Source organism: Mustelus asterias, chromosome 9 (assembly GCF_964213995.1).
Source record: "Mustelus asterias chromosome 9, sMusAst1.hap1.1, whole genome shotgun sequence".
NCBI classification, from domain to species: Eukaryota; Metazoa; Chordata; class Chondrichthyes; order Carcharhiniformes; family Triakidae; genus Mustelus; species Mustelus asterias.
In genome coordinates, this window is record NC_135809.1 from 67,340,461 (window position 1) to 67,368,391 (window position 27,931).

Here is a 27,931-nt window from a genome sequence, read left to right on the forward strand (position 1 = left end):
CAAGAAATCTAAAATGTGGACATTTGCCCATGGGGATAAAGTATTGGTGCTATTACCAGTGGTAGGAGATCCCTTGAAAGCCAGGCTTAGTGGTCGCTATCAGATTGAGAAGAAGTTAACTCGGGTGAATTATCTGATAAAGATGCCAGATAGGAAAAAATGTAGAGGGTATGTCATGTGAACACACTAAAACGTAGAAAGGGGAGAACAAAGATGGTGCTGGTGTGAGAGGAAGCATGATCCCCAGGTGGCAAGATCCTTCTTGAAATCCGGCTGTTTGATGAGGTCTGGAGAAAGTTTTTAATGTACATCAAGCAAACTTTAAACATACCTGGAGTGCAGTTGCAAAGAGAGAACTTTGAAAGTCTAGCTGGAAAGGGTTATTTTTAGATCCCTTCCTGCTGGTTGAAATTTATTGTGCGTGCTCAGCGGGGGAAGGGCTGTGAATTTCAGCTGTCTGCAAACTCTCTCTCTGTTCTTTTTTCCCCCAAGAAAGGGTGAATTAAGATGGGAATCAGGAGCCACTGAGGTCCTGCTGCAAATTGCAAACTGCTACTTCTACTTTTCGATTGCTTTTTCTGCAGCTAGAGCTCATTGAAAGGCATTCTGGGACTTGCAGTTCAGCCTGGAACCATCTTGTAGTTTATTCACTCAGTCAAGTGTGAATTGATTTAAAGTGAAAAGCAGCCCAGGGAAGAACTCCTGTGTCAGTAAAACTGCAACTGTCAGATCAACCTGGGTACACTGTGCTGTTCCTTTTTTCACCCAACCAAGAGTGCATTAAAGTGAGGGAGAAGAGTTGTAACTTGCAGCTCGGCCTATGCTGCCTTTGTTCAGTTAAGGGTAAAATAGGGTGAAAAGCAATCTATGTAAGAACTCTGGTAGATCGAACAGCGAGACAGCTTGATACATGGACCAAGAAATAGCACTCCAGGCTGGAAGAAATGGGTAAGCCCACGGGCGCTGGCACTGGCAAAATTGCAGGAGGCAAACCAAAATCAAAGAGTGGGACCGTAGGGGCAGTGAGGTGGGACTCTGCCACTCCTGGAGGTGTCCCTGAACATACCATGCTGAGTGAAAGGACAAGGGGAAGCTATTATGGAGGCCACTGAGTTGCAGGCCAAGATAGACAAGCTGAGAGAGGAGCTCAGATCCGTTGTTAAATCTCTCAAGTGTCACCGTCGCCCGTGAGAGCCGCTTGAAGGAGCTTGAGGACTCGGAGGCATTTAGTGGAAACACTATCTCGGAGCTGAAGAGCCAAATTACTCACATGATATCTGAGGTTAAGTCTCTAAGGAAGAAATGTGATGAGATGGAAGGATGCCAAAATCAAAATGACATCCGTCTGATAGGCCTTCTGGAGGGAATCGAGGACCCAGCTATTGAAGAATGTGCTGGAACTTGAGGATGAGCTGCTTCTGAATCACGCACACAGAGTGTTACGGGCAAAACCCAGACCGGGAAAAGCTCCTCAGCCCTTTATTGCACAAGTGCATTACACTTCAGCATGAGACAGAATCCTGCGGCAAGCAGCACGGGTACCACTCTGAAATACCAGAAAAATAAGCTGTTGATATTTCCAGATTTTACCTTGGCAATGGCAAGGAGAAGGGCGGCCTTCGCTGATGTCAAACGACTTCTGTGTAACTGTCCTGGGGTCAGGTTTGGGTTTTGCTTTCCGGCCTGCTTGAGGATTACTCTCAACAATGGAACCGAGCACAAGTTCACAGATGGAACCAAAAGAGATGGGGGAGATACTAAATGGTTTTTTTGCATCCGTATTTACTGAGGAAACGGGCATGGAGTCTACGGAAATAGGGCAAACTGGTAGGGAGGCCATGGAACCTTTACAGATTAAAGGGGAGGAGGTGCTCGCTGTCTTGAGGCAAATCAGAGTGGATAAATCCCCAGGACCGGACAGGGTATTCCCACGGACCTTGAGGGAAGCTAGTGTGGAAGGGTCACTTTTAACATTGAAGAAATTGTTAGGGCAGCCAGAACTATGCTGAGTGGGAAATGTCCAAGTGCAGGTCAGTGGGACTAGGCATAAAATGGTTCGGCACAGACAAGAAGGGCCAAAAGGCCTGTTTCTGAGCTGTAATTTTCTATGGTTCTATGATTCGGTGTCAGTGATGAAATTTGTGGAGCAGACTTTTAAATCAGGTGACTGCATGGCGGATGTAAACTGACATTAGTTTTTTATGAACTTGCATGCTACACCTGGATCGAATTGTCAGCCAGGAAAGGATAATGGGTTTTGCGACTGTTAGGTTAAGTGTTTGGTATTTCTACAGACCTTTTCAGGTTATAGCACCTCTGTCCGCGATGGGAATGGAGGTGGAGATCATGTCCCATGTGGTGTACTGTAAAGGTGCCACGATAAGGAGGTATTGGAGGCACAGGTGCCCTGTTTGGGAGGGCGCATGTGGGGGGAGAGGGGGATGCTGTGTTTGCGGGTTTGGTCTGTATGGGTATTTTTGTGTCGTCTTTGCTATGTCTTTTTTTCTCAGTGGGTGTGGTTTGGCCTCTTTCAAGTCCACCTTCTCTTTCTCGAGGTTGGTTCCCTGCGGCCGGTGGGGAGGGTGGGTGAGGGGCCCTGGGGTTTGGCATCTGCCGATGTCAGCGGTGGGGGGGGAAGGAGGAGGGAGGGAGAGGGAGAGACTCCCAGTGAGGAGAGACACCAGGCTACTGTTAGGAATGTGGGATGCTGGCTAGGAGGCCCTTGTGCTTCGACTCCGGAGCGATCAAGTTCACTAGCTGGAATGTCAGGGGATTAAATCATCCAGTTAAGCGTGGCAAGATATTTCAGCAGCTTCTACAGCTGGATACCCAAATTGCATTCCTCCAAGAGACCCAACTCAGGCCAGTGGACTATTTTGGACTCCATAGAGGATGTGGGGTCAGTGCTTTCACTCAACTTTGAACACCAAGGCGCGCGCGGGGTGGGGGGGGGGGGGGGGGGGGGGGGGGCAATCCTCATCCACAAGTCCTTACCCTTGTTAGTAGCCAATGTAATTTCTGACTCAAATGGCTGATACGCCATTGTCATGGGTAAATTAAATGGGACACCCCTGGTGTTAGCCAATGTGTATGCCCCTAACTGTGACTGTGACAAATTTTTTCCGGTCGTTTTTCACGCTACTTCCAGATTTGAATTCACATCGGTTGATACTGGGCAGAGATTTCAACTGTTGGTTGAATCCTGCCCTGGACCACTCCTCCACCAGGACCGCTGTATCTTCAAAGTCAGCAGAAATTATTAAATAATTTCTCACAGAATACGCGGTGTCAGACCCATGGAGGTTTCTTAACCCAACTAGTAGGGAATTTTTTTTTTCACCTGTCCACCGAACGTATTCACATATAGATTACTTTTTGGCAGATAATAAGTTGCTCCCGACTGTGTGCTCATGCTCCTACGAAACCATTGTAATCTTGTACCATGCTTCCTTGACAATGGACTTGGTATTGGGGAGGAGGGTGGGGCCCCGCACGCCTTGGCGATTTAATACTTGTCTGCTCTCTGATGATGAATTTGTTAGATTTCTGTTAACCCAGATCGATGATTTCTTTGAGTTTAATGATGCTCCGGGAGTCTCAGCAGCTACCTTTGGGAGACATTGAAGGTTTATTTAAGGGGCCAGATCATATCTTATTCAGCGCACGAGGTGAAGCAGAGGGGGAGGAGGTTATTGGAATTGCTGGGATGTTTCACCCAAGTTGATGCCACATACACTGTGGGCCCGTCCCCAGAGGTATATAAGGAACGTTTATTACTACAGGCAGATTTTGAAACCTTGTCCTCACTTCAAGCGGAAGAGATGCTGTTCAAATCTAAGTATACACACTATGAGCATGGGGACAAGGCAAGCAAGCTACTAGCTCATCAGCTGCGCCAATTCTCTGCCAAAAGTCTAATATTACAAATGCAGACTCCGAATGGGGTCTCTACTGACCCAGCGAATAAATGAACTGTTAGGGACTTTTACTAAACCCCCTATAGCTTGGAGAATACTCCCAATGAGGGGACTTTCAGGAGTTCTATGGGGCACTGAACCTCCCCGTGGTGGACAGGGGAGGGGCCATGGCACTGGAGAAACCAATCAACATTGAAGAAATTGTTAGGGCAGCCAGAACTATGCTGAGTGGGAAATGTCCGGGACCAGATGGGTACCCCATCGAATTATACAAAACATTTATAGATAGGTTGGCTCCCCTGCTACTGCGCCTGATCAATGAATCATATGAGAACCGCTCTCCCACAGACTTTGAGGCAAGCGGCAATTTCGCTTATCCTTAAAAAGAATAAAGACCCGCAATTTGATCTCATTGCTGAATGTGGATCTCGAACTGACCTCTAAGATTCGGGCTATTCGCTTGGAAGACATTCTGCCCTCTATCATCTCCCCTGACCAGACTGGGTTCATTAAAAATAGATATATGTACTCGAATATTCGGCAGCTGTTTAACATTATGTATGTGCCTACCACCTCCAAGCTACCAGAGATGTTAATCTCGCTGGACGCTGCAAAAGCTTTTGATCGAGTGGTGTGGGACTATTTATTTTATGCTCTTGGGAGGCTCGGGTTCAGCCCAAAACTCATCTCCTGGATCAAAACACTGTACTCCACCCCTCTAGCCTCGGTCTGGACAAACAATGTGCATGCAGCTGTTTTCCCTTTGTCCCGGGATACTAGGCAAGGATGCCCCTTCTCCCCCTGTTATTTGCCATTGCTATGAAACCTCTTGCTGCGGCTTTTTGCAACAGCAAACGAGTGGTGGGGATTGGTCAGGAGGGAATCGAGCGGAGAGTATCATTGTATGCGGACGACCTACTATTGTATGTCGGCGACCCGTCCAATTCGATTCCCGAAGTCTTATCTATACTAGAGAGGTTTGGTTGTGTTTCGGGGTACAAGTTTAACTTGAATAAGAGTGAGCCGGCAAGCTCCCATACCTTTTTAGATATGCTCTGGGCTTGTCCGTCACTATAACTACTGGACATCAATATTTCAGACAATTGCGGCAACATTCAATCAGGACGTAAGTGCTTCCCCCCAGGCTGCTCTGTTTGGGGTAGTTCCTTTAAATCCGTTGGTGCCGAAATTCCAAGCGGATTTTGTAGCCTTTACTACGCTCATGACAAGACAACTAATCCTGTTTAAGTGGAAATCAGGTGCATCCCCAACGCACTCACAGTGGGTGAAGGAGGTAGTACCTACCATTAATCTAGAGAAGATGAGGTGCATGCGACATGGGTCCACTGCTAGGTTCTATAAGACCTGGCAATTATTCAAAGTGCATGTTGGGATGCTGCAGTTGGTGCTAGGTGAGTAGATACCCGATGGCCCCAGGACCCTGGGTACTCCCACAGAACCCCCCCCCCCATGGTGGACGCATCCTGGCCCTTTACCTGAGTACGGCTGTCCACCCTGCTGAGGTGTGGGGACCAGCATGAGAACTTTTCTCTTTTCCCTCTCACTCTCTTTCTTTTCTCTCCTCCGCTGTCTCTCTTTCTCTCTATCTTTTCTCCACTCGCTAGTTTATAGCCTGGTCTGCTTGGGTGCTCAATTGGTTCTCCAGCGGCGTTCCTCTACCTTTTTGTTTTTATATTATCACCATCATTACCGGTGCAATTAGACGGTACTTGGGCGAGGTGGGTACCAGGGGCTTGTCCCCTGGCCATGGGGAGCTCTGAGTCCAGATGATGTAGATTTTGACATGCCTCAGAATAAATTGAATAATGAAGAAGTCCTTAAGGAATGGACCAGGGTAATGAACTATCTGTCTCAGGAACAGAGAACTAAATTGAAAGACTTGTTACAGTATTATGAGGACTTATGTCAAAATAGAATAGGGGGGACCAATGATATCGTACATGAGGTTGACATAGAGAATGCTGTTCTGATAAAACACCCCTATCAACTCAATCCTCTCAAAGCAGCGCAGGTTCAGAAGGAAGTGGAAGCGAAAGTGAGTGGAGTTCGCCGCTCGTGTTGGTCCCCAAACCTGATGGTGCTCAACAATTCTGCTTAGATTATCGGAAGGTCAACGCTGTGACTAAATCTGATCCATAACCAATTCCAAGGCTGGAAGGTTGTGTGGAAAAAGTAGGACAAGCTACTTGCGACGCAAAGTTGGACTTGCTTCGCGGTTACTGGCAAGAGCCTTTGTCAGAGAGAGCAAAATAAGTTTCTGCTTTTGTTACCCCAAATGGGCTATATAAATTTAAAGTAATGCCCTTTAGGATGAAAAACGCACCAGCTACTTTTCAAAGGCTTATGAACAGATTTGTTGCAGGATTGACTAATTGTGCTGTTTACATAGATGACTTAGTGATCTTTAGTGACTCATGGAAAGATCACATGGAGCATTTGGCAGAGCTCTTCGAGAGACTACGGAGGGCAAAGTTGATCATAAACTTGGCAAAAACAGAATTTGCGAAGGCGGAAGTGACGGACGGATGACACCAAGAAACATAAAGGTGAAGGCCATCGAGGAATTTCCAAGACCATCATCGAAGAAGGAACTTCTACGATTTTTGGGATTGAGCGGATTCTACAGAAAATTCGTACCAAACTTTAATAGCATAGTGGCACCGTTGACGGATTTGTTAAAAAAGAACATGAAATTTCGATGGACAGTGCAATGCCAGGAGGCATTTGAGAATTTGAAAACAGTGTTAACTACCGGATCTCTTTTAGCCACACTGAACTTTTTGAAACCCTTTAAAGTTGCCTTTGATGCCAGCAATGTAGATGTTGGAGCTGTGTTGTCACAGGAGGATGATTATATAATTGAAAGGCCAAACAGATATTTTTTGAAAAAAACTCAATATCCACCAGACAAAATATTCCACAATTGAAAAGCAGTTATTGAGTTTAATAATGGCCTTACAACATTTTCATGTTCACGTTACAAACAAAGCATCAGAGACAATTGTGTACACCGATCGCAATCCTTTGACATTTCTGGAAAGATTCAAGGACAAGAACGCCAGACTATTTGGTTGGAGTCTTATGTTACAAGCATTTAATTCACAGATTGTACATGTTGCGGGTCGTGTAAATGTTATTGTGGATGCTTTATCGTGAGTTTAAAAGGCAGAAAAAAATGAAGCTATCTTTTCATGATGATGGTTCATTTTTTTTCTTAAGAGGAGAGATGTGGTGAAGTTAGTGTTTGTAAAATTATAAAAAAACATAAAATGCTAAGTGTTATAAAACTGCATTGTCTATTTGAAAAAAGATAGACTTTTTTGCTATGCTTAGGAAATTATGAGATGCAGATACAGACTGAAACAATGTATCAGAGGCAAAAGCAACAAGGTTGCCTTGGCAACATGAGGCATTTGATCCACAGCACATTTTTGAATTTTAACCAATCAATTTGAAATAAACATTTGAATAGCAGCAGCCTATTAGATTTGAATTTGATGTTTTGATAACCTGTAAACTAAACCTATTGTGCGGGTTTTGGTATGTCATCGGGGATATAAAGACCATAGCGCCCAGCTCCAAACTGCCAGAAGACTGCCTGACAGCACCTGCCAAGTAACAGCTTAGAGAGACTGTGGTGAACCATCGTTGGTTCTCACTAGATAGTACTGAGCCAGGGTCTGGCCAGTACTACGAGTATGTATATATGTTGCTGTTGGGGTTAGGGATGGGTTGTTCTACTTGTTGCTGTTGGGGTTAGGGTTGGGCTGTTACACCTTTATTATAGTTATTATGGTACATCCCAGTCGGGCTCCGCCTCCTGGGAGAGGTATAAAGGTCACTGCTCTGTCTGGGACCTCTCAGTCTGGGATCGTGTACTATACATGGTAGCTTCGTTGTAACAGTGAATAAAAGCCTTTATTTCCTTGAGCATCTCAAGCCTCGTGTGTGAGAACGCGCATCAGAGACACAGACAAATGGTCTGCACATGGTAACAGCCACGTTTAAGTCTTAAAAGAACGCCTTATCTCAATTGTAAAGGTACCAGCAGAACACAGAAGAAAATCCGCAAAGAAGACAGAAGGTCCCAGAAGACGACAAACCTGAATGAAATTTGAGAGTGACTAAAAATTATTTTTTAATTCTTTTTGTTAATAAGTGCGAATTGGGTTTAATTAAACAGCATTCCATTAGAATAGTATTTTGTTTGGTTTGTTACTAGTTCAGTTATCTTGTTTAGTGTTAGACTAAAAAAAGTGTTACTTGTTTTTTTCCAGAGAGTGTCTCAGGTAGTTATTTTCAATTGACCACTAATAGTTGTTGAAGTGCAGGTAATTCCCCTTCTCTCGCACTTTTTAACATATTATTAAGGGAGGTACTTCTCTGTGAGTGATTGCGAGTTCAGACAGTTCTCAGACAGGAGATCAACCTCCCCTAGTAACACCAGTGAGTAGAAAGGGCAGAGCATAATTTGTAAAAATGCCGAGTGGTGGCAAAAGAAAATCCTACCAGAATAGAATGTTGGATCACAGTGAAAAATGAAGAGTTGGACAGGCTGTCCAATTTTGTTACCTAGCAAGTATGTTAACATCGGATTCGAAGTGTAACCAAGAAATAAGACAAAGGATTGAAATGGCCGAAGATTTCAAAAAAGGGAAAGGATTAAGATCAAATTCATGTTAAGATCAATTTCATGGCTAAATTTCTTCTAAGAAATTTAGCCATGAAATCAAAGCTGAGGATCTTGAAATGTTATATATCACCAATTTTGACATACAAAAGTGACTTTTGGACAATCAGTGAAGCAAGAGAAGACATGAAGTTGCAGAATTGCACCTTTGAAGTGAATAATAAAGATATCTTGGACAAGTCACAGACCAATGAAGAGATGCTTGTAAAATCTGAGACTAAAAGCACTCTGCTGACCAAGATCAGGAAGAGACAGTTGGAATTTCTTGGGAACTTAATAAGAAATCTTGATTTAGAAAGTCTGATGCTGATGTGAAAGGTTGATGGTAAAAGAAATCGGAGTAGACAATGAAGAATATTCCTAAAGAGCCTCACAAACTGGATCAATGTACCTCCAATGAAGGTGATCCATGTTTCTAGAACAAGATTAACATGAATGCATACTTGAAAAGAGAAAGAATTCCTACATTCTTTTGCCCGTATACGTCGGTTTAAAGTGAGTGCTGATCAACACATTCAGGATACTGACTTCCAAATGTTCAACTGTGAATATACAGGGCCTTGGTGAGGCCAAACCTAGAGTATTATGTGCAGTTTTGGTCTCCTATTCTGAGGAAGGATATTCTTGTTCTCAAGGGAGTGCAGCGAAGGTTTACCAGGCAGATTCCGGGGATGGCAGGACTGATATATGAGGAGAGATTGACTAGGTTAGGATTGTTTTTGCTGGAGTTCAGACAAATGAGGGGGGGGATCTCATAGAGACTTATAAAATTCTAACAGGACTAGACAGGGTAGATGCAGAAAGGATATTCCAGATGGTGGGGGAGTCCAGAACCAGGAGCCACAGTCTGAGGATTCAGGGTAGACGGAGGTGAGGAGACATTTTTTCACCCAAAGAGTGGTCAGCCTGTGGAATTCATTACTAAAGGAAATAGTTGATGCCAAAGCATTGAATGTATCCAAGAGACAGCTAGATAAAGCACTTGTGGCGAATGGGATCAAAGGTTATGGGGAAAAAGGAGGATTAGGCTATTGAGTTGGACGATCAGCCATGATCATAATGAATCGCGGAGCAGGCTCGAAGGGCCAAATGGCCTCCTTCTGCTCCTACAAAGAACAAAGAAAATTAACAGCACAGGAACAGGCCCTTCGGCCCTCCAAGCCTGCACCAATCATGCTGCCCCACTGAACTAAAACCCCCTACCCTTCCGGGGACCTTATCCCTCTATTCCCATCCTATTCATGTATTTGTCCAGACGCCCCTTAAAACTCACTATCGTATCTGCTTCCACTACCTCCCCCGGCAGCGGGTTCCAGGCACCCACCGCCCTCTGTGTAAAAAAAAAAACTTGCCTCGTACATCTCCTTTAAACCTTGCGCTCGCACCTTAAACCTATGCCCCCTAGTAATTGACTCTTCCACCCTGGGAAAAAGCTTCTGACTATCCACACTGTCCATGCCCCTCATAATCTTGTAGACTTCTATCAGGTCGCCCCCCAACCTCGTTCCAGTAAGAATAAACCAAGTTACTCCAACCTGTCCTCATAGCTAATGCCCTCCATACCAGGCAACATCCTGGTAAATCTTTTCTGTACTCTCTCCAAAGCCGCCTCATCCTTCTGCTAAATGGCAGAACCATAAAGGGTGTAGATATGCAGAGGGACCTGGGTGTGCAAGTCCACAGATCCTTGAAGGTGACGTCACAGGTGGAGAAGGTGGTGAAGAAGGCATATGGCATGCTTGCCTTTAGAGGACGGGGCATAGAGTATAACAGTTGGGGTCTGATGTTGCAGGTGTATAGAACATTGGTCCGGCTGCATTTGGAATACTGCGTCCAGTTCTGGTCGCCACACTACCAGAAGGATGTGGAGGCTTTGGAGAGAGTACAGAGGAGGTTTACCAGGATGTTGCCTGGTATGGAGGGGCTTAGTTATGAGGAGAGATTGGGTAAACTGGGGTTGTTCTCCCTGGAAAGACGGAGGATGAGGGGAGACTTAATAGAGGTGTATAAAATTATGAAAGGCATAGATAGGGTGAACAGTGGGAAGCTTTTCCCCAGGTCGGTGGTGACATGTGTGGCGACCAGAATTGAATGCTATATTCCAAGTGTGGCCTAACTAAGGTTCTATAAAGCTGTAACATGACTTGCCAATTTTTAAACTCAATAGCCCGGCCGATGAAGGCAAGCATGCCATATGCCTTCTTGACTACCTTCTCCACCTGCGTTGCCACTTTCAGTGACCTGTGTACCTGTACACCCAGATCCCTCTGCCTATCAATACTCTTAAGGGTTCTGCCATTTGCTGTATATTTCCTATCTGTATTAGACCTTCCAAAATGCATTAGCTCACATTTGTCCGGATTAAACTCCATCTCTCATCTCTCCGCCCAAGCCACCAATCGATCTACATCCTGTTGTATCCTCTGATGGTCCTCATCGCTATCCGCAAATCCACCAACCTTTGTGTCATTCGCAACCTTACTAATCAAACCACTTATGTTTTCTTCCAAATCATTTATATATATATATATATTACGAACAGCAAAGGTCCCAGCACTGATCCCTGAGGAATGCCACTTGTCACAGCCCTCCACTCAGAAATACACCCTTCCACTGCTACCCTCTGTCTTCTATGACCGTGCCAGTTCTGTACCCACCTTGCCAGCCCACCTCTGATCCCATGCAACTTCACCTTCTGCACTAGTCTGCCATGAGGGACCTTGTTAAAGGCCTTACTGAAGTCCATGTAGACAACATCCACTGCTCTACCCTCATCAATCATCTTCGTCTCTTCCTCGAAAAATTTGATCAAGTTAGTGAGACATGACCTCCCCTTCACAAAACCATGTTGCCTCTCGCTAATACATCCACTTATTTCCAAGTGGGAGTAAATCCTGTCTCGAAGAATCCTCTCCAATAATTTCCCTACCACTGATGTAAGGCTCACCGGCCTGTAATTACCTGGATTATTCTTGCTACCCTTCTTAAACAAAGGAACAATATTGGCTAATCTCCAATCCTCTGGGATCTCCCCTGTAGCCAGTGAGAATACAAAGATTTCTCTCAAGGCCCCAGCAGTTTCCTCTCTTGCCCCTCTCAGTATTTTTGGTATATCCCCAGGCCCTGGGGACTTGTCAACTTAATATTTCTCAAGAACCCCAATGCCTCTTCCTTTTTGATCTCAACATGACTCAAAACTATCTACACACCCTATTCCGGATTCATCATCCACCAAGTCCTACTCTTTGGTGAATACTGACGCAATGTACTCATTTAATACCTCACCCATTTCCTCTGGCTGCACACATAGATTCCCTCCCCCTGTCCTTGAGTGGGCCAACCCTCTCCCTGGCCACCCTCTTGCTCTTTATATATGTATAAAAAGCCTTGGGATTTTCCTTAATCCTGCTGGACAGTGATTTTTCATGATCCCTTTTAGCCCTCCTTACTCCTTACTTAAGTTTCTTTCTACTGTCCTTGTATTCCACACTTGCTTCGTGTGTTCCCAGCCTCCTAGCCTTGACAAATGCTTCTTTTTTCTCTTTGACTAGGCTCACAATATCTCTTGTTATCCAAGGTTTTCAAAATTTGCTGTACTTATTTTTCATCCTTACAGGAATGTGCTGGTCTTGAATCCCTATCAAATTACACTTGAAAGCATCCCACATGCCAAATGTTGATTTGCCCTCAAAAATCTTTTCCTTATCCACCAGTACCTTAAAGCTTACTGAATTGTGGTCATTGTTCCCGAGCTGCTCCCCTGCTGAAATGTCAACCTCCTGGCCAGGCTCATTCCCCAATACCAGGTCCAGTATGGCCCCTTCCCTAGTTGGACTATCTACGTACTGTTTCAAGAATCCCTCCTGGATGCTCCTTACAAACTCTGCCCCACCCACGCCCCTAGCACTAAGTGAGTCCCAGTCAATATAGGGGAAGTTAAAATCTCCCACCACAACAACCCTGTTACTTTTACACCTTGCCAAAATCTGCCTACACATCTGTTCCTCTATCTCCCACGGCTGTTGGCCGGCCTTTTGTAAACCCCCAACATTGTGACTACACCCTTCCTATTCCTGAGCTCTCCCCATATTGCCTCAGTGTATGAGCGCTCAGAGGTGTCCTCCCGCAGTACAGCTGTGATCTTCTCCTTATCCACCAGTACCGAAAGCTTGTGTGGCTTTTGCTACCAAATAAACCTGTTGGACTTTAACCTGGTGTTGTTAAACTTCTTACTGTATCTTCTCCTTAACCAGTAGTGCAACTCCCCCACCCCTCTTATTACATCCCCTTCTATCCCGCCTGAAACATCTGTATCCTGGAATGTTAAGCTGCCAATCCTGTCCTTCCCTTAACCAAGTCTCTGCAATAGCAACAACATCATAGTTCCAAGTACCAATCCAGCTCTAAGTTCATCTGCCTTACCTGCTACACTTCTCGCATTGAAACAAATGGACTTCAGTCGACCAGACCCTCTTTGATTAGCAACTACACCCTGTCTGCTGTTTCTCTGAATCTTACTGGCCCTACTCTCTGGTTCCCCTTCAGTTAATTCATCTTTGCTTTGATTCCCACCCCCCTGCCAAACTAGTTTAAGTCTTCGCGTGTGACACTAGCAAACCTCCCTGCCAGAATATTTATGCCTTTCCAGTTTAGATGCAACCCGTCCTTCTTGTACAGGTCCCACCTGCCCCTGAAGGGACCCCAATGGTCCAGTTATCTGAAACCCTCTCTCCTGCACCAGCTGTTTAGCCACGTGTTGAGCTGCACTATCTTCCTATTCCCAGCCTCACTGGCACATGGCACAAGGAGTAATCCTGTCTCCTATCTTCTATGTTTCTATGTTAAAAAAAATACACTCAATTAATACTGCAACACTAAGCTAACCATCAGATAATGAATGATTTAATTCACACACACTTCACAGTTCAGTGGTTTTCCAAGCTAATACAGCCCTCATGATCATCCATACTTTATTGGAACATAAATCAGTGAACCAAAAGAACATTAATTATGGTTTTTTGCACCCATATTAAAAATAAAGATGTTTTATTCTCAAATGTAATTGGTTGGAGAGAATCAATCTGTAATGATTCGAAAACCAAAGAAACTCAAATAGAACATAACTCCAAGAAATCATTAAGGTATATTGATATTAAAATGTCAGTACCAACCTTGTCTCTCTTTTGCAAAAGCTTTACTGTTAATGGGAGGGCATTGGGGAGAGTTATAGAACAAAGAGATCTAGGGGTACAGGTTAATAGCTATGTGAAAGTGGAGTCACAGATAGACAGAGTGGTGAAGAAGGCATTCGACATGCTTGGTTTCATTGGTCAGAACATTGAATACAGGAGTTAGGACGTCTTATTGAAGTTGTGCAAGACATTGGTACAGCCACACTTGGAATACTGTGTACAGTTCTGGTCACCCTATTGTAGAAAGGATATTAATAAACTAGAAAAAGTGCAGAAAAGATCTACTAGGATGCTACCGGGACTTGATGATTTGAGTTATAAGGAGAGGCTGGATAGAATCATAGAAACCCTACAGTGCAGAAGGAGGCCATTCGGCCCATCGAGTCTGCACCGACCACAATCCCACCCAGGCCCTACCCCCACATATTTACCCACTAATCTACGCATCCCAGGATTCTAAGGGGCAATTTTTAACCTGGCCAATCAACCTAACCTGCACATCTTTGGATAGATTTTTATCGCTGGAGCAAAGGAGGCTTAGGGGTGATCTTATAGAGGTCTATAAAATAATGAGGGGCATAGATCAGCTAGATATTCAATATCTTTCCCAAAAGTAGGGGAGTCTAAAACTAGAGGGCATAGGTTTAAGGTGAGAGGGGAGAGATACAAAAGGGTCTAGAGGGGCATTTTTTTTCACACAGAGGGTAGTGAGTGTCTGGAACAAACTGGTAGTAGTAGAGACCGGTACAATTTTGTCTTTTAAAAAGCGTTTAGACAGTTACGTGAGTAAGATGGGTATCGAGGGATATGGGTCAAACATGAGCAATTGGGACTAGTTTAGTCGTTTTTTTAAAAAGTGGGGGGCAGCATGGACAAGTTGGGCTGAAGGGCCTGTTTCCATGCTGCAAACCTCTATGACTCTTATGTTCATATTTCAAAAAGATTTTTTGTGGGATTAGCTTTAAGGAGCATAAGTAAACCTTTACAACTCTTGTTAGTCAGCAAGAGAACACTCATGCCATTTGGAAGACCAGGCCAAATAAGCCATTGGCTATCTGGGTTTCTAAGAGTCAGAGGAGACCGTGATATAGCGGTATTGCCACTAAGACTAGTAATCCAGAGACACAGGCTATTGCCCTGCAGAGAAGGTTCAAATCCCACCACAGCAGGTAGTGGTACTTAAATTATAAATCGGAATTAAAAGCTAGTCTTGGTAATGATGACCATTAAATTATCATTGTATAAACTAACCTGGTTCACTAATGTTGAGGTCCTTATTTAGTCTGGCCTACATGTGACTTCAGACCACAGCGATGTGGTTAACTCTTAACTACTGCCTTTGAAATGGTCTGACAAGACATTCAGTTTAAGGGCAATTAGGAATGGACAATAAATGCTGGCCTTGGCAGTGACATCCACAATCCAAGAAAGAGACTGTTGCGGGGTAATTTTGAGATGACCAATTATATTTTAACTTAAACAATGCAAAACTCATGAGGCAAGTATCTCTGTATAAAGACGTAACATTTATTTTATAACCAAAAACACAAGCAGCTGTTCGGAAATCACCAAGAGGGTTAGGTAGCTCTGGAATAGAGTGACAGAACCTCTCTGATGAAGCTAACATATACAATCAAAACAGATTGCTTATGAATTTTCTTATTAATCATTCCCGCTTCATATTAGTTTAAAATCAATTACTTTCAGTATACATACATCAATAACTCTGACATATTGCTGCTGTCAGACTTTCAAATGGACTTTCCTTGCATTAAGTTGATCTTTCTCTACACCCTCGCTGTGACTGTAACACTACATTCTGCACTCTTTTGTTTCCTTCTCTATGAACAGTATGCAAAAAACAATACTTTTCACTATATGTTAATACATGTGACAATAAATCAAATCAAATAACTTCCCCCTTCAGTGCCCCCACCTGGCCATTGGCTAACCCAATACTAAGCCAGTAAAAACTACTAAAACCTCAATAAGTGATTTCTTGATTCTTTTCTTCCTTAACTTTGATTGTTATTGCTAATACTAGACTCATTGTGTGTGACTAATACTAAAAATCGTAAGAAAAGTAATATCTCATGTAGGTACCATTTAGGGATAAGTGTATATCCCCCTGAAGCAAGATCGAATATTGCAAGACCGATCATTACTAGATGGGTCCAGGCAAATTTGGTTGATTACATCTACTGAGTGTTGACATTTGCTTGTGCCTAAGTTCCCTCCAGTGTCTCTTTCTCATGAATTAGGGCACATGTTTGTCCTGTCACAACTACATTAAAAAGCCCTTCCCATTGAATTCCTAACCCTTTCTTGTCTGACATGAGTTGTACCATTACCTTAGGAGTGTTTTTAGTGTCTGCTAGTTTCATCTAACCTCTGCGCTGCTGTTGAGTGATCACCTGTATTTTGAGAGAATGTAAATGATCCACTAAGTTTCTCATGCACTGGAACACTGCCTCTCTACCAATTTCAAGTTCCCCACTTTTTATTGTCATATCCTCTGGGAGGCGCATTGCCCTGCCAGTTATCCAAAAGGAGTTAATCCTGTTCCTCAGGATGAAGTGGCTCTCTTCATAATATTGCAGGCAAGGCCTGTACCCAATTGTTTCCTCCTTCCAAAATGGCTTTAGCCAAACTGTTCTTCAATGTTCGATTCATCTGTTCCACCATTCCTGAGCTCTGTGGGTGATATGGTATGTGAAACCATTGCCTTATCCCCAGCATTCTACAGACTGCTCTTAAAACTGGGTACCTTGGTCTGAATCTAACTGAAGAGGCATTCCCCTTCTAGGAATTATTTCACTTGCCAATATTAAAGCTGCTGTTTTAGCTGGGGCATCTTTACATGGGAATGTTTCAACCCATTTAGTAAACCAATCAATGATAACTGAAAAATAACTCTTCCCTTTCACGCTAAGTAATGGTCCTGTGAAATCCATTTGCAGATATTCCCATGATCCTTTGGGTCTTGGCTGGTTTTCCCACCTTAACTTTGCAGTGATGACCTAATTCAACTTGAGCACACTGTACACACGTTCGACAGAATTTGGCTATCATTTTTCACATTCCCTTCCAACAATTTCCAATTAAATTGACCATTTTGTCTCTGCTTGTGTGGGCTATTCCATGATACAACTTTGTTTGTTGTATTGCTTCTGGTGCTATTATTTTCCCTTCTCTCCTCCATACGTCATCTTGACCTTTCTGTCCCCCTTGTTTTTCCCAATTTTGCTTCTCCTCCTCTGAAACTTATTCTTGGACTGCCTCACATCAATGACTGGGTTATCAGTAATTTCTAATGCTGCCACATTTGCTGTTTGTGTTCTTTCTAACATTTGTTCTAATAAACCTTTAGCTGCTCTGTCTGCTTTGCTGTTTCCTTTTTGGGCCTGACTTTTAGTTTTCTTGTGTGCCTGTACCTTAATTAGTGCTGCTTCTGAAGGACTGCAGGCTGCTTGGATTAGATCTTTAATCAGACTTTCATACTGTATATGTGCTCCACTTGAGGCAATAAAATCTGGCCTGTTCCAAGCTGTCATGTAATCATGAATTACTCCAAAAGCATATCGGTGTTCACCCGTTTTCTGTACCCCATTCTAAAGCTTTAGTTAAAGCTATCAACTCTGCTACCTATACTGATTTGCTTCCTGGAATCTGTTCTTCTCCAATCACTTCCTTCATCATTTACCACTGCCCATACTGTACATGGTTCACCATTGACATACTTATTAGCCCTATCTGCATATAGATTGATCACCCCTTCACCTGTGAGTGGTTCTTATGCTAAACCTTCACTCATTTCCTCATTCACTTCTGCTGCACATTCATGTTCTGTTCTTTGCACTGTTAATCCTTCTGCAGGTTTTTCCCTCCTATCTCTGCTGATTTCTACATGTCTCCTGGTAAAAAAATTGCTTCTCATTTTGAACGTCTTCCTTCAGAAACTCCTTTCAGCCTCCCTACTTCTAAAAGCTTCACAACTGTGTGGACTGTGTAAGACGATTTTCTAAGGTGAGTGGTTCTGAAACACTTACTGCCCATGAGGCGCATGCTAATGCACCTCACCCATCGATGCATACCACTCACCACTGAGTATAACTAGGTGGAGTAGTACCCGTCCGGTCTTCATCTGTCTCCATATCCTTGGGTTACTGCTGCAACTTGCATTCCATCTTTTTCCTGGCAAAGGATGTGAAATGGTTTAGTAAGATTTGGCAAACTTGACACTGGGGCCTTCACCATGGCTAATTTTAAATCTGAAAAAGCCTGTTTTTCTCTCTCTCCCCATTTATTCTCTCATTACTGCTTCCTTTGAATCCTGTAAGGGTTTTGCAAGCTCTGCATAATCTTCCACAAAATTCCTGCAATAATTAAAAAGCCCCAATGCTTGTCTTACTCCTTTACAATGAGTGGTCTTTGCATGTTTAGCATAGCTTTCTTTTGATCAGGAATCTCTTTTTTATCTTGGGGTATAACATGCCTGAGGTATGTCACCTGTTCCTGTCCCAACTGAGCTTTACTAGGATTTATCTTAAGACCTGCTCCCTGGATTATTTGAATCACCCTGTGTACAGCTAAACACTGTGTCACTGAACTGTCTGATGCAATCAAAATATCGTCCACATATTGCAAAATGGTGGTTCCTGCATATTCTATAGGTTCTCCTATCTGTGCCATGTATTTGTGAAAGATTGCCGGACTATTGTGGAATCCCTGTGGCAGGCGAATCCAAGTGTACTGCTGATCCCCAACTGTAAATGCAAACTTATACTGATGTTCCTCAACTACGGGAATTGACCAAAACTCATTAGCTACATCTAGTACTGTGAATATCGTCTGCTCTATTCCAATTGTATTTAAATACTAGCAGGATTTGCCATTATGGGGTGCTCTCGATTCACGTATCACATCAATTCTGTGTAATCAATAGTTAGTCTATAACTGCCTCCTTACTGGCTAAACAGGTGAGTTAGTCTCTGGAGAAGTTTTAGCTACTACCTGCTGTTTCTCCAAGTTTGCAATGCTGTTTTTAACTGCCTGTACTACTTCTGGTCTGAGGGGATATTGTTTACATGAGGGATGGACATCTCTGGGAATAGTTATTGGGGGGCGGGGGGAACATCTAAATACCCACAATCTTGTTTGTGTTTGGCTCAAACCTGAAGATATTGTGCTGTTAAATTTCCCCATATTCCAATTTCCCAATTTTGTTGGAATGTCACTATTCTGGAAATTTTACATCCTTTCATTTGTCCCCACCGATTCCATTTGTAAGATCTGCGCCACCTAGTGATATCTGCTTTGGTGTCATTTGTAGCCCCCAATTATTCTAACAGGTCTATTCCTAAAATGTTCTCTTCCTCTGTTGGACATATCCAAATCTGGACCTGTTCCTCTTTGCCCTCAATTTCTAGTGTACTGGGTTCACTTAATGGCACAGTCTCAATCCCTCCAGTTATTCCTCGCTATTGTATGATCTGGTCAGTTGTCAGCAAATTTAGATCTGTTATGGATATAGAAACCCCGGTATCTATCAGTATAACACACTTTTGTCCTCCTAACACGACTTCTACATACATTCTGGGATCTTTATCCTTATTCCCAAAGCTGCTAATTGTCATTTATGATCCAACAACCTCTGTAATTCCTCTGCTGTTATCTGAATTACTGTCTGTGGTGATTGCTGTGTTCCTGTGCAATTTTGGGTTTGAACTTCGAGATTTACCTTGCTGGGACCCTGCCCTTCTCTACCTCCTCCCTTCGCCCAACAGTGTTTTATGTCAGACCCATTTTACCACAATTGTTGCATTGTCTTTTAGGATTTCGATTGTTTCCTAAGGGTCTGTTTCGGCCATCTTAAGCAGCATGTTCTTTCTTTCCACACGCAAATCCTGTTTTAAGAATTTTGGATGATGAATGATCAACTTGTATGGGAGTCATTTTATCTTTCTGTTGATTAGCTTTGGTTTTCATAGCCAAATTCATAACATCTTGAAAAGTATTCCCCTTCGGGATACCCATAACTATTATTTGAGTCAAAGCTGGACTAAACCCTTCTCTGAGCATACCCGGGAACACATCTCTAGTGAGGGCTTCAATCCCTCCATTGTCTACATAAGGTCTGATTTCCATTCTGTATAATCTTCCACACTTTTGTCAGGATTTTGTGTTACTAAAGTTACCTTAACCCAATTAGCATTCCCTTACCTATGGCTCGTCCTATCGCCCATTTAAAATTTGCATATCTCTCCTCCTCCCTTTCTCCTACAGCTAGTATCCAATCCCTCATTTTCAAAGCCTTGGGTAACATTTGCCATGCTGGCCTAGCCAATTTCCCTTTCATTCAAACTCTTATATAGTCCAAAGTCAGATGGTGGATCTCTCTCAACTCAGCCATACATTCCCAAAAAGCTGAATTTTGATGATTTCGGCTTAAGGGCCCAATTTGTCCATCAGCATTTGTTTCTCAGTCACTGATACTGGCACTTCGGCTGATAAAGAAGTTAGTTCTCTCCTTTTACCAGCCATAACTATTTTAGTACAGAGTGGTGCTACTGAAACCAATGGCTTCACCTTACTACTGCTAGGGAACTTTTATCCTCTCGATTTGCCTTTCCTAATAGGTTTTCCCAATCTTTTTTCTCCTCACTTGACTCTTCTGGAATTGTGGGCTCATTTTTAGAATTTTCTTGAGCAGGTTTTATGGGAACTGTGTAAGCTCACTGCCTCTTTTTGAAGGCGATTTCTCATCATAGCCATAAGAATGACTGCTGCCATTTCTGCCTCGCTTTTAGTCTGATTTTTCACCATAATTTCTGTTCTGATTCAGAAGAAAGTGGGTCGTATCCCTTCTCAATCATTTTCCTAATTAATTTGCTGTTTTCTGCTACAATGGCCTAAATTAAAGAATCCTGACTTTTTGAGTCCAGATGATCCTTTGTCAAAGCTTTGACAAAGGGTCATCTGGACTCTAAACGTAAGCTCTTTTCTCTCCTTACAGATGCTGCCAGACCTGCTGAGATTTTCCAGCATTTTCTCTTTTGGTATGTGATTGGAGTGCTGGAGCAACAAACATAAGAGGGACGGAATCTCTGTTTGGAGGAGTAGTTCCTCACAGATTCTGTTGCTCCCTCATATGGGACTTTTCTTGCATTTTTCGTCACTCTTGTTGATTTTTTTAAAGTGTTTGTTTAGTGATTTCGAGAGCAAGTCTTCCCGACGCCCCGTATGTTTTGAACTCTGTGCCCATAGTTTTCCATGTTTAACAGACTTTTCAGTGTGCTTATGATGTTGCTGATCTGCAACAGATTCCTTTGGTGTTAATATTGCTACTTATTGTTTGCTTTTCTTGTGTCTCTCCACCCACCCCTCCCTCCAGGTTGAAGCCTTGCAGTCCCAGTTGCAGGAACAAACACAATTGGCGAAAGAGCAGATTGATGCATTGTTGGAAGATAGAAGGATTCGCATGGAGGAGGCACATGTGCAGCGAGAGCGCGATAAAGATAAAATCAAAACTCTGACCGACAAGTTAGTTAATGTAGAGTGCAACAACCAGTGATTGTTGTTAATCAGTGTTTATTCCTGCTGTTTTTATATGTTGTGCTGCAAGCTTGTGAAGAACAGAGACCACTCACATTGAGGTGCAGTGTTGAATAATATTGGGTCACAGACGTAATGCCTGAGGTGGCATGTTCCGAGGAAGCATCCCAGGACGTATTTATTGGTGCCAAAACAACTAATGATAGAGGCTGAGCCAAAGCAACACAACTTGTATTTATATAGCACCTTAACATAGTATAATATCTGAAGGATTGTTAACACATTATTGAACAAATTTGACACAATTGTGGCATGTGGCAATTTGTGAAAAATATTTGTGGTCATGGGCAGCCACATCTGCAATAAGTGTGTACTTTGAGGAACTTCAGCTCAGAGCTGAAGCCTGAGATGCAGATTTTGTAGCACACTCCATCCCCAGCCATCTTCACTTGCTTCATCATTGACCTTCTAGCAACTTCTCCAAAACTGAAGTAGTCGATATTAGAGGGCTTTGATGAGCCCACATCTTGAGTACCCCGTGGAGTAGGCTGTGACGGACAGATTTTTGGTGTCTAGGAATCAAGGGTGCTGAGGAAGCAGACAGGAAATGGAGTTGAAGCCATGGTTCAGCCATTATTGTACTGAATGGTGGAACCGGCTTGAGGGACCTCCTGCTCCTTTTTATATTTTTATGCCCACCAAGACCTGGACAACATTCAGGAATGGACTGTGAGGTGGCAAGTAACTTGCGTGTCACATAATTGCCAGGCAGTGATCAGCTCCAACAAGAGAGGATCTGATCGTCTCTCCTTGGTATCCAACATCATTATCTTTGCTGCAACCCCCACTGTCAACATCCTGGAAGTCAACATTGACCAGAAACTGAACTGGACTAGCCATATAAATATTGTGGCTACAAAAGCAGGTCAGTGGCTGGAAATTCTGTGGTCAATATCTTAACTCCCCATAGATCGACAAGGCACAAGTCAGGAGTGTAATGAAATGCTTGTTTTCATTCATTTATAGAATCATAGAACGATACAGTGCAGAAGGAGGCCATTCAGCCCACCGAGTCTGCATCGAACGCAATCCCACCCAGGCCCTATATCCTATAACCTCATGCATTTACCCTAGCTAGTCCCCCCTGGAACTAAGGGACAAGGGGAGGTGATGGCCGAGTGGTATTATCGCTAGACTATTAATCCAAACTCAGCTAATGTTCTGGGGACTTGGTTTCAAATCCCACCACGGCAGATGGTGGAATTTGAATTCAATCTAAAAAATCTGGAATTAAGAATCTAATGGTGACCATGAAACCATTGTCGATTGTCAGAAAAACCTATCTGGTTCACTAATATCCTTTAAGGAAGGAAATCTGCCATCCTTATCCGGCCTGGCCTACATGTGACTCCAGAGCCACAGCAATGTGGTTGACTCTCAACTGCCCTCGGGCAACTAGGGATGGGCAATAAATGCTGCCCCAGCCAATGACGCCCACGTCCCATGAATAAATAAATTTAGCACAGCCAATCCACCTAGCCCGCACATCTTTGGACTGTGGGAAGAAACCAGAGCACCAGAGCACAGAAGAGATTTACTAGGATGCTACCGGGACTTGATGGTTTGAGTTATAAGAAGAGGCTGATAGACTGGGACTTTTTTCTCTGGAGCGTAGGAGGCTGAGGGGTGATCTTATAGAGGTCTATAAAATAATGCGTGGCATAGATCAGCTAGATAGTCAATATCTTTTCCCAAAGGTAGGGGAGTTTAAAACTAGAGGGCATAGGTTTAAGGTGAGAGGGGAGAGATACAAAAGGGCCCAGAGGGGCAATTTTTTCACAGAGGGTGGTGAGTGTCTGGAACAAGCTGCCAGAGGTAGTAGTAGAGGTGGGTACAATTTTATCTTTTAAAAAGCGTTTAGACAGTTACATGGGTACAATGGGTATAGAGGGATATGGGCTAAATGCGGGCAATTGGGACTAGCTTAGGGTTTTTTTTAAAAAGGCGGCATGGACAAGTTGGGCCAAAGGGCCTGTTTCCATGCTGTAAACCTCTATGACTCAATGACCCGGAGGAAACCCACGCAAACACGAGGAAAATTTGCAAACTCCAAACAGACAATGACCAGGCCGGGAATCGAGCCATTTGTGGTACATAGATATTGCTGGCTGGCCAGCATTTATTGTCCATTCCCTAGTTACCTTTGAGAAAGTAGTGGTGAGCTGCCTTCTTGAAACGCTGTGGTCCACATGTTGTAGTTGACCCACAGTGCCGTTAGAGAGAGAATTCCAAGATTTTGACCCAGCAACTGCAAAAGAATGGCGACATATTTCCAAGTCAGGATGGTGGGTGGCTTGGAGAGAACTTGCAGGTGGTAGTGTTCCTATGTATCTGCTGCCCTTGTCCTCTAGGCCATTCCCCCCTTGCAATTCCAATAATGGTTAAGATGTTTTACACACACCATGACAAAACAGCCCACTTGACAGGCATCCACCACCTTACACTTTCAATCACTCCACCACCAATGAACAGTGACAGCAGTATGTCACATCTGCAAGGTGCACTGCAGAAACTCACCAAGCCTCCTTCAACAGACTTTTCAAACCTGCAACTGCTACCACCCAGAAGAAAAAGGGCAACAGACACATGGGAACACCAGCTCTGCCATTTTCTTTCAAATCATACACCATCCTTATTTGATCTACACCAAGAACTGGGTCTGGGTTTGTTTACTGAGACATTGAGTTACTGGACACCATGCCAAGAAGAGGGAAAAGACTGGAAACACTGGTTTGTTGGCTTTGTATGGAGCAAAGTTGAGGGGTAAACTTTGCCACAAAAGTAGATAGTAAAGTGTTTGGGCGATTAAATCTAAAGTTCAAAGGTAGCAGAAGTTCAATTGGTGATAAGGAAACTTGTTAGAGAAGAATCAGTTGCTGAGCTGACAGATACAGCTACGTGCTTAGGTAGACCTTTGCCATCCCAAAACGCATTGATTTTTGTATGTTCTCATGGTAATTAACGGTTGTTTTGATGCCAAATTACTGCTCTATGAAAGGCCAGGCCAAGATTTGTCCCCAGACCCCTTCTGACTTTCATCTTTTCATCAGGAGGAAAACATGAATTGTAGCATAGGAACCCATTGGTGATGATAGGTTAGGTGAGGAGACCTTGCTTTGGGAGTCCATCAAATGTAGAGGTAATTTATGAAGGGATCTGGTGCTGACCTGGGTAGGGGTTTATAGAACTGGATATTGATGAGTGTGTTAAATGGAACCAGATATCATATGGTCTGTTGAGTAAAAGTGGATATCATATCAGGAGTAGGGAGGGATGTTAAACAGAATTGGATATTGAGAAATTGTGTCTATTTCAGTGGTGTTAATTGGGACTGGAGATCAAAGACCTAAATATATAGGCTGCAACTTTTGGCTATATTGGTATTGGAAAGCAGGGGAAACAAATTCTCAAAACTAAGTGTCAAGTGGTTTGCATTTTCCCTAGACTGCACAAGACTCAGAATCTACTTTATGAAAGCACCAAAGACTTCCTGCAGCTGAAATTTGAGGGTCGCGATGCTGAAAAGGTGTGGATGGCTGAGAAGGATCATTTATTGCAGGAGTTGGACAGGCACAGAGAGCTAAGAAATGGAGGCTGCGACTCTGAGACACAATTGCTTCGAGAGTTACCTATGGAACATGAAATACAGCAGATTCAAAGTGAGGAAATAAAGGTAGGATACCCTGTTTCAAAAAGCTCCAGCAAGAAATATCCTAAATCCAAAGATGTGCGGGTTAGGTTGATTGGCCATTCTAAAATTGCCCCTTAGTATCCTGAGATGTGTAGGTTAGAGGGATTAGCAGGTAAATGTGTAGGGATATGGAGGTAGGGCCTGGGTGAGATTGTGGTCGGTGCAGACTCGATGGGCCAGATGGCCTCTTTCTGCATTGTAGGGCTTCTATGTTTCTAAATCAGAATTGCTTTACGTTTCAGGTAAGAAACTAAATGGTTCACAGAAAAGCAAATGGTATACAGATACCATTCTGTATCCACCAGCCTCCCATCCATTGACTGTCCACACATCCCACTGCCTCGGCAAAGCAGCCAGCATAATTAAGGACCCCAGACATTCTCTCTTTCACCTTCTTTCTTCAGGAAAAAGATACAAAAGTCTGAGGTCACGTACCAACCAACTCAAGAATAGCTTCTTCCCTGCTGCCATCAGACTTTTGAATGGGACCTACCTTGCATTAAGTTGATCTTTCTCTACACCCTAGCTATGACTGTAACACTGCATTCTGCACTCTCGTTTCCTTCTCTATGAATGGTATGCTTTGTCTGTACAGGTCACAAGAAACAATACTTTTCACTTATGATAATACATGTGACAATAAATCAAATGATAAATCAAATGGTAATAATTAGCTACATAAACCAGTAAAAGAAGCAACATAAGTCAGTAATGACATAGAGTGCAAATAAAATACTAGGATTGATTTCTGGAAGAGTGAAGGGAGGAAGTGTTAATTTATATTGAACCATGATCAGAGCACACTTGCAGTGCTGCGAGCAGTTCAAGTCACTCCCCATATCACAAAAATGAAATTGAACCAACAGATTGGAAAAAGATGATGCAGGTTTGGCCTGTTTTTCTCAGTGAGAGAGGAGAACCGAAAGATCATCAACGTTATGGTGGAGGCTGATGAAGTAGACGTGGAGAAATTGCGTCAGTGCACACTCGGGCCTAAGGGCTTCTTTTGCACTGTAGTATTCTGTGATTCTGATTCTGTGTGACTGTGGTGAAGGCAAATTTCTTCTCTGAGATTTTTAGTCTTTGGAATTAGCTTTCCTTGCAAGCAGAACATATCTAGCACATAGGAAGATGGTTGTGGACATTGGAGATCATTGGACATTTCAATTCCAGGATATCGCTGCAGGAGTTCCTGAAGGCCAACCATCTTCAGCTGCTTCATGAATGACTTTTCCTCCATCACAAGGTCAAAAGTGGGGATGTTCACTGGTGACTGCACAATGTTCAGCACCATTCACAACTCCACAGATACTGAAGCAGTCCATGTGCAAATTTGACAAAAGCGAGACAATATCCTGGCTTGAGCTGACAAGTGGCAAGTAACATTCTTACCACACAAGTGCCAGGCAAAGGTCACCTCCAACAAGAGAAAATCTAACCATCACCCCATGACATTCATATAATGAGTCGAGAAAAGTGGAGTCAAGACCATGATCAGATCAGCTGTGATCTAATGGAATGGCAGAGCAGGCTTAAAGGACCGAATGGCCTACTCTGCCCCCTGTCTTTTATCGTCTCATTGCTTGTATGCATCCAGCACCCTCCTAGGCAGCAAGTTCCAGATCATGACCACTCAAAAAATCCTTCCTCATATCATCAGCACCCCTCCATATTTCTTGCTCAAAACCTTAGATCTGCGTCCCCTATGATATTCGTGATATTGTTAGACTAGTCTAGAATATTTACTGACCCTGCAAAGGCCTATAAATACAAACTTTATTGGAACACATCTTACTGCTGTAGCTACATCTTCCACGAAGCTGCACAAGAAAGAGTTAAACATAGGATGCTGCATCACTTCGTGACAATGTACACTGTATCTGATTAGCATATTAAACAGTTAAGAATCAACCCATTTTTTTACATCCTTCAGTCCTTTTTATTATCAGCCACCTTATCTAAACCTCTCATAATCTTGGACACATCTGTAAAGCATATCCTCATTCTTGTTTGCTCCGAGGACAACGACCCTTGCTTCTCCAAAATAACCTTGTATCTAAACTCCTTCATCCAGGAACCACTTGGATAAATCTAAAATATTGTGACTAAAACTGGACATAATATTCTAGTTGTGGCCTAACTAGAGCTATATAATGGTATGAACGGGATAGCGTCCCAACTGTTGTACTTTATCAAAGACTTTTTAAAAATCCATACAGATAACATCCACTGTTTTCCTTTTATCGAAGTTGAAAAGCTGTTTGTGTTGGAAAAGCCAGCTATGAGTAGAGTGGATAAGTCATCTGGTCCAGATGGCTTGTATTCCTGGTTAAATGGGGAATGTAGACAGTGAATGGGCTTGCCAATCTTGCTGAGATATATAGGTGATGCCAGATAGCAAAAAGCATAAGGACAGTCCTTATGACTACTCACTGATAAAAGGACAAAGTTTTTTTTGTCCCACAAAAAATCAATTAAGTCAGTCAAGCATGATCTGTCTTTTACAAATCTCTGCTGGCTTTGATTAATTAGTTCAAACAAATCCCTGCTGGCTCTGCTCAAATATCTACAAGTGCCTGTTGATTTTCCTCCCTGATTATCATTTCTAAAACCTTAACTGCCACTGATGTTAAACTGACCAGTTAGGAGTCATAAGGACTGTCCTTATGCTTTTTGCTATCTGGCATCACCTGTGTATCTCAGCAAGATTGGCAAGCCCATTCACCGTCTACATTCCCATTTAACCAGGAATACAAGCCATTTGGACGAGATGACTTATCCACTCTACTCATAGCTGGCTTTTCCA

The 27,931-nt window shown here is 43.2% G+C and overlaps 1 protein-coding gene across 3 annotated transcripts in view; it reads left to right on the top strand.

Moving 5' to 3' along the window:
• Nucleotides 1-27,931, top strand: part of ccdc77 (coiled-coil domain containing 77) — a 141,313-nt gene that overhangs the window by 57,796 nt on the left and 55,586 nt on the right. For 2 of the 3 annotated variants that reach the window (XM_078220315.1, XM_078220314.1), the window contains exons 6-7: nucleotides 21,214-21,362; nucleotides 24,879-25,107. In XM_078220315.1, the coding sequence (XP_078076441.1) occupies nucleotides 21,214-21,362; nucleotides 24,879-25,107 (378 nt within the window). Of the gene's footprint in view, nucleotides 1-21,213; nucleotides 21,373-24,878; nucleotides 25,108-27,931 lie in introns of all 3 variants that reach the window. The other variant, XM_078220316.1, reaches the window with a different exon arrangement.